This window comes from Pseudophryne corroboree, chromosome 2 (assembly GCF_028390025.1).
Source record: "Pseudophryne corroboree isolate aPseCor3 chromosome 2, aPseCor3.hap2, whole genome shotgun sequence".
Lineage (NCBI taxonomy): Eukaryota > Metazoa > Chordata > Amphibia > Anura > Myobatrachidae > Pseudophryne > Pseudophryne corroboree.
Window position 1 is genome coordinate 691,000,397 of NC_086445.1, and position 8,050 is coordinate 691,008,446.

The 8,050-nt window shown below is 41.7% G+C and overlaps 1 protein-coding gene across 1 annotated transcript; it reads right to left on the bottom strand.

Moving 5' to 3' along the window:
- Positions 1 to 5,208: 5,208 nt before the first annotated feature.
- LOC135051092 (uncharacterized) lies at positions 5,209 to 7,558 on the bottom strand. Its single transcript, XM_063957265.1, has 5 exons — positions 7,089 to 7,558; positions 6,906 to 6,989; positions 6,703 to 6,774; positions 6,230 to 6,535; positions 5,209 to 6,140 (listed from the first exon to the last, which is right to left on the bottom strand). Exons 1-5 carry the CDS (start codon positions 7,546 to 7,548, stop codon positions 5,260 to 5,262), a joined length of 1,803 nt encoding a protein of 600 aa, XP_063813335.1. The 5' UTR covers positions 7,549 to 7,558; the 3' UTR covers positions 5,209 to 5,259.
- Positions 7,559 to 8,050: the final 492 nt, after the last annotated feature.

The following is an 8,050-nucleotide window of genomic DNA, read 5'->3' on the forward strand; positions in this document are numbered from 1 at the left end:
CTGGCCTCTCCCTGCTTTGCCATGTTATCCCGAAGACCCTGTGTCACAACAGCGGTGCACACGGCTGGTAAGAGCAGAGAATCAAGTGGCCAGAGTGTGGACAGTAGCGCAGTATGTGTGTGTATATGTGCAATGCATGCTGTGTATATATATATATATATATATATATGTGTGTGTGTGTGCATGCTATATGTGTGTGATATTTGTGTGCATGCTGTGCCTGTGTATATTTCTATATGTGTGTGTGTGTGTGTGTGTGTGTGCGCGCGTATGTTGTATGTGTGTATATATGCATGCTGTATGTGTGTGTGTCTCTATGTGCATGCTGTATGTGTGCGTGATATGTGTGTATATGTGAGTGTGTGTATATATCTGCATGTAATATGTGTGTATATGTGGACGCACTGTATTCCCCTATCACAGACACATAGCGTTTAGTTTCTGCTGCACTATGAGGGGGTTCAGTATGTTATACGGTCGGCCGGGATGCTGTCCGTCAGTATACCGACAACAGCATCCCGACCGTCAGTATGCCAGCAGCAGGGTGAGTGCAAAGAGTCCACTTACGGGCTCGATGCACTCGCCATGCTGCAGCCTCGGTGGCATGCTGCGCTTGCCACAGGTTCTATTCCCACTCTATGGGTGTTGTGGACACCCACAAGTGGGAATAGCCCGTTAGCTGGTATTCCGGCTGTCAGAAGTGTCAGTGATCGGGATCCCAGCGTCGGTATCCTGACTGTCGCCAACTTAACTGCATCCCCTATGAGGAGCCCTATTAACAATTGCAGGCTTTTCAGCCCACAGTATTATTAACAATGAGATATAGTGCCTATCTATAATATAAAACAACAGATTGTGGTACTGTATTATACTGTACCTTACCTGGTTTTGGAACTGGGTTCATTTTAACATGTCATTTATGCAATACTGTATATATCTAGTTTTTCTTTTTCTGCTATTTGCACAGACTCTAGATCACACCTCACTCCTTTATTAGAACTAATTTTTACTGATAGAGGGGGAAGGGGGGGGGGGGGGGGCTGTAGGCTGACTTTTGCCTAGGGTGCCAAAAAACCTTGCACCGGCCCTGTACACGTTGTTTCTTGATAGTACCTAAAATCAAACAATGCTTAGAAATGTTTAACTCTATTTCTTAAGATATTATCCCTTTATTAACAGTAAATTATATAGTGTGTATGTGGTCATTGTCTTATATTTTCCAAAATCCCCTTACCAAACATTATTTTTTCATTCCCACAAATGGGTATCAACCCATGTTTTTTATCTGAGGTGGAAATGGTACAATGAATGGGCTCAGTACCAGCTTTGAAATTGATTTATTTTGAATCCAAATTTTAATTTTTAGAAGGTGGTAAGCCTGTTTTGAAAACTAAGTGAGGTAAGAATCATTGAAAGAACTGTCCTTCTACCCCTGTGCAGTACGATCTTTTACCCATGGATGTAGGACAGATGTCGGCCATATGTTATCCGTAAAATTAAAAACGTGGTCCCACCTGCCTATTGCTCAGGCAGTTGGGTCCACCGGGAGTCTGAAGGCTTTGAGTAAGCAGATTTTGAGTTTTGTTCCTGAAAACCAGTAGCTGCATTTTTCAAATACTCCCCTCTCAAGGTAATAGAGGATGCAGTGTTTTTCTTTTATTATTTATTCATCCAAAAGGAATGCAATATAGGGGCAGTATACGATTTCGTAGCCGGTATAGCTGTGGAAGGAAGATATGTATACTTACCCACCATTGCCTTAGTTACTCACTTATCGCTTTCAACCAAAAACATGGACTCACCTGTGAAGGGCAGGATGTACACGTTTCTCCTGTAGTCTGCTTCCGCAGTCTATTGTCTGTGGTAGTCTGTAGATGGTATCCTTGTGCCGCCATATACATAGTCTACAAGCTAATTGTTACGCCGGAACTGTACTCACCACTCTTCATATCTTCATGCTCTGTTAGGGGTGTTGTTTGTTCTTGTGAATAACTCCATCATGTGCTCCTTGTGTCAAGTCCAACGAAGCAGGCATACTGGTCCAACCCATTCTCCGGTCAAATACTAACCTTAAACTAATAAAAATCTGCTAAAATCCTCAGGAGCTCTCACACTTGTGAATTTCTCCTCCAGGCAGATTTTCTAAACAGTCTACTAGGAGCGACATAGAGGGATTAGCTAGTCAACACTACTAAAAAGCACATGGCTCCTAGTGGACCTGTCTATTGTCCATGGTACTAATGTTTACCCCAGTTTCCTCTAGGATGCAAGATAAAGTACTTTATTTTGAATCCTGAGGAATACAGGTAACCGAATGAGCCACTAACAGAGTGCATCTGCATGCTATGAGCATCTAGCGTGTTCATATAGCCTCACTGCTGCATACATAATGGATTTTTGTGGTTAATATTCTCAATTTTTTTTAAAACAGTTCCAACAATCAATGCTGGTGATCATGCGAGCATTGGATTACAGTTTTTGAAGTCCTAGTTTAGCTATGCCCCCATTTTTCAGCTTCTTTATTTGATGCCTGGAACAATGACTTTAGGGTTGATGTTTTTGGTTTTGACTGTAGAAGGCTTCTGTGCCGCAATGATCATTTAGTTCCAAATTCTTCGGTTCTTCCATCATGGATGTTCTGCAAAAGGAGATTAAAATAGTAAATTTAGAGTTATTTTTCAATACAGCCATATTAATGTATAACCATGTCCCCTCATACCTCAACTTTTCACAACTTAGTTTTCTGCAAATACAGCATTTGACCATTTTGATGCTGTAATAGTAAACATGATTTTTTTTATTAAATTGAAATAAGACTCCATGTCCTCCGTATTTTCTCAGTAATTTGTATAATGTGGCTTATGGTTTAGATCACAGATTTTAGCCCTTGTAATAAAGATACAGACCCAGACCAAAAACATCACCATACTCTGCGTAAGACACTTCATCATCATTGTCAGCTTGCATCATATATGCCACAGTACGCATTGTTGGACTAATGGTAAGGGTCTGTGACTCTGGCTCTGGTATTGTCACTTAATCTCTATTCATCATGTCACCCATAGACTGAGTTAACTTTTTCATCTCTTTCTCAGTATGCTAAAATTTGATATAAATATTTGATATGATCCCTTTAATGGCATCTTTTTGATTAGTCCCTCTCGCCTGAGAATGTCTAATAGTTTTGTTACATTTACTATATTAACCCGAGGAATATAGACACTCTGCTGTGCATCAAACACATGAACATGACATTGTAATGTGAAGGGACACACGCACACACATGAAAATTGAAAAACACAATTTATCACAGAGCCAACATGGAACCACAGAACATGGATACCGCAACACCAACTTTTTAAAAATTACAAATCAGCTGGGTTGCTAAATCAAGTTAATTATATTTTTATTTCTATTCTACAATGCTCCCCCCCCCCTTACTAAGAAGGATTGGTACCGCTGTGGAGCCAGACTTAGTTCAGGAGATGCGCTTCCCTGTGATGCCTGTTAGTGTAATCTGCCAAAATAACATTGCGCTTGCGAGATCAGTCACCTATCAGCGTGGAACAGTACCAGTAAGCCCATATGAGGTTGGCCTGTTCCACACAACCCTAAGTCCCACTAAGCATGCAGGCTTGTGTCAACCAGTCCTGCATGATAAATGTGAAAAACAAAAGCCGATAATTAACAATCTTGCACAAGTGTGCCCGGCTCCTACGGTCAAATAAATAAAATTGCGTCTGTTAGTATGGGAATACAACAGGCATCCACCATACACTATTTACTAAAGTGCACAAGGCAAATATAGAACTGGTCCATACCCCGTAAAACTAATGTGTATCCATTATCTTCTGTGACTTAAGAAAAATCAGACTTATACGATGCAGCATACCTTGGTAGCTCTATGCCTGCATCATTATTCTGTTGTCTTCTCGGACTGGACCCTTCTCCGATTAGGTCTTGCCAGTTGTCGGTATGCTGTAAAGAAAAAAAGACACAGTCAGTTTATAAAAAAAACTACCTTTGCTTGTCAGTAACTGTCCCTGACACCATTGCTGATCTCCTTTCCCTAACTTAGCACACCGCTACGGACAAATACCTAGCTTGTTGGGGAAAAGAAAGAGGAAAAAGCTAGATGACTTACCCTTGGCAAGTCCTCCGCCAAGCTCTATGCCAGCCTCTGTGCTTGATTAGCGGACTGGACCCTTCTCCGATTAGGTCTTGCCAGTTGTCGGTATGCTGTAAAGAAAAAAAGACACAGTCAGTTTATAAAAAAAACTACCTTTGCTTGTCACTAACTGTCCCTGACACCATTGCTGATCTCCTTTCCCTAACTTAGCACACCGCTACGGACAAATACCTAGCTTGTTGGGGAAAAGAAAGAGGAAAAAGCTAGATGACTTACCCTTGGCAAGTCCTCCGCCAAGCTCTATGCCAGCCTCTGTGCTTGATTAGCGGACTGGACCCTTCTCCGATTAGGTCTTGCCAGTTGTCGGTATGCTGTAAAGAAAAAAAGACACAGTCAGTTTATAAAAAAAACTACCTTTGCTTGTCACTAACTGTCCCTGACACCATTGCTGATCTCCTTTCCCTAACTTAGCACACCGCTACGGACAAATACCTAGCTTGTTGGGGAAAAGAAAGAGGAAAAAGCTAGATGACTTACCCTTGGCAAGTCCTCCGCCAAGCTCTATGCCAGCCTCTGTGCTTGATTAGCGGACTGGACCCTTCTCCGATTAGGTCTTGCCAGTTGTCGGTATGCTGTAAAGAAAAAAAGACACAGTCAGTTTATAAAAAAAACTACCTTTGCTTGTCACTAACTGTCCCTGACACCATTGCTGATCTCCTTTCCCTAACTTAGCACACCGCTACGGACAAATACCTAGCTTGTTGGGGAAAAGAAAGAGGAAAAAGCTAGATGACTTACCCTTGGCAAGTCCTCCGCCAAGCTCTATGCCAGCCTCTGTGCTTGATTAGCGGACTGGACCCTTCTCCGATTAGGTCTTGCCAGTTGTCGGTATGCTGTAAAGAAAAAAAGACACAGTCAGTTTATAAAAAAAAATACCTTTGCTTGTCACTAACTGTCCCTGACACCATTGCTGATCTCCTTTCCCTAACTTAGCACACCGCTACGGACAAATACCTAGCTTGTTGGGGAAAAGAAAGAGGAAAAAGCTAGATGACTTACCCTTGGCAAGTCCTCCGCCAAGCTCTATGCCAGCCTCTGTGCTTGATTAGCGGACTGGTCCCTGTGTCCGGCTAGTTTGCTGTTGTGGACGGCTCCTCCTGGGATCCTGACGGCTCCTCCGGGGCTGTGGCATGCTCCTCCGGTGCTGTGGCATGCTCATCCTGGGCTCGGGCATGCTCCTCCTGGGCTCGGGCATGTTCCTCCTGGGCTCGGGCATGTTCCTCCTGGGCTCGGGCATGCTCCTCCTGTGCTCTGTTCCACATAACTGTCTGTGCTTGTTCCAACATCTCCTGCTGTGCTCTGTTCCACATCTCTTGCTGTATTATGGACTGCTCCAATTCTTCTGACCTTTGACGCTGCAGTCTCAAAACTGACAATGCTCTTTGATAAGCCAGATCTCCTCTCTCTTCTTGAGCATACATTTCTTGATCAATTGATGTTCTGTTTGATGGTGTTGTGACTTCCGAACTTCGTTCTGCCTGCTGTGGTTGTGCGCTGTGCAATCTTCTTCCTTCGTCTGTCATCAGCTGCAGGCTTGTTGAAATCATGCTTGTGTTTAGGTTGCACTGTTGTTGCCACAGTAGCATGCTTTGAAGGCCTGTTCCAATCTGTTGGCATTGCAATGAAATATGTTCCAGAGAATCATTGTGTTGTCGACAGAGTTGTTCCTGATGGGATTCTCCATCCCGCTGTTCATTTTGTTGGGTGCTGATCTGTTCAATCTTCTGCTCCATGCTCTTGCAATGTCCAACCACCGACATATGTGCTGACACAAGTTGATCGTAGTATCGGGCCAGCGATATCATTGCGTCATTTTGTTGAACAACAGCTGTCTTGATATGGTCGATGTTCTGTTCCATGTTGTCCAAACGATTATTAATCCTTTGGCTTTCTTCAGCTCTACATTGGTCCATGTTCTTTAAAGCTTCCAGTATTAGATTGAGTGATGACTCTGTAATACAAGTAAATAATTTAGTTTAACAAATTACAGTTGAACACAATTAAACACTCCTAAATTGTAAATAAATATAAAATTGCTACCTCCTGGCGTAGTTTCCGGTGTTTTTGATTCAAGGACTTCTGGTACACTGCCTGAAGTTTCCATGTCCGGAATTTGCTCTGTTCTTTCAACAAGATTATGGTCTCCAATTGCAGGGTAGCTCTGTGAAAAGGACTCTTCTGGCAGTGTCTGTGGGTGCCCCTGTGATGAATTTTCTTCTGGAAGTGGCTGTTGGGATGATGTTTCTTCCTGCACCGTGGGTGGGTGCATCTGGGCTGATTCTGCTTGAAGTGTCGCTGCTTGCAGTGTTGAATCAATCGGCAATATTGTATGCTGTATCTGGGTTTCTAAAATGTCAATATAGATATATACAATAATTATAACCCAAAAATATGCAGTGCCAGAAATACAGACAGCTAAAGATACGCAAACAGTGCAAGCTAGAGGTATATACCCATTGATAGATATACATGTACCAAAATTTATAATTTCATGTACAAAAACTATGCCTTACCGGTATCCTCAGCACCTCCTCCAGTTGTCGGATATCCAAAAGAAACTCTTCTCTTTGCCTTAACTGTGGAATCTGTAATATTTATATAAAGAACATACTGTAGTTATTAGTTTTGTTTCCATACAAAATATTTTTTGAATATATATATATATATATATATATATATATATATATATATATATAAAATACGATATGTCCCTAACCTTTCTGCGATTTTGTTTTCTTCTTTGGCGTTGTTTCCGTTTGTGGCGTGCTATGTTTTGTTGGCGTAGAATATTTTGTGGCTCCTTTTGAAAGAAATACGAAATTTAAATTTTTGTTGAAATAATTAGTTTTTTAAAAAGAATATTAAAAAATTAATTTTATAGAATTTTTAAAAATAATACCTTCTGCACTGGTTCCTGCCATTTCTTCCTGCACAAGTACGAAGTAGTTCTCCATCTTCTTTTCCCAATCCTTGTGTAATTTTTGCCCTTTTTGGATCTTGAGATTGACGGATCTTCTACAGTCGCGTAACCTTTTCTTGCAACTTTCGTTGCTTCGCTTGAACCCACCTCCCAAAGAAACTGATTCAGAGATTTCATTCCACGTCGTTCCCTTGAATCGGTGATGAACATTTCTTGCCGGCGATCCGAAAAGTTGAAAGGAGTGATGAACAACTTGATTGATTAGGGTGTCCGTTTCTTCATCTGTGAAGTTGGGTGCCCTGCTGCTGGATTCTTCTCCCGAGTCCGCTTCTTCATGCGAAACTCTGCCATGGTCGGTTGGTGATGTTTGTTGCTGTCTTTCCGAGGATTCTTCTTCCTGTGCGGATAGAGAAAGCCTCCTTGCTTCTTCCTCGGACATCTCTGAAAAAAAAACTTAAAAAAAAAAAAAATTCATACTAATATTAATAATAATAATAATAATAATAATAATAATAATAATATGTATACTAGCAGTGCAACATACCCAAATTTTGCCAACCAGCTGTTACAAATATACACAAGTAATGAACCCCAGCAGTGCCAAATACAGAAATTATGCCACCCAGCAGTGCCAGATACCCAAAATATGCCACCCAGCAGTGCCAAATATAGAAATTATGGCACCCAGCAGTGCCAAATACAGAAATTATGCCATCCAACAGTGCCAGATACCCAAATTATGCCATCCAGCAGTGCCAAATACAGAAATTATGCCATCCAGCAGTGCCAGATACCCAAATTATGCCATCCAGCAGTGCCAAATACAGAAATTATGCCACCCAGCAGTGCCAGATACCCAAATTATGCCATCCAGCAGTGCCAAACACAGAAATTATGCCACCCAGCAGTGCCAAATACATAAAATATGCCACCCAGCAGTG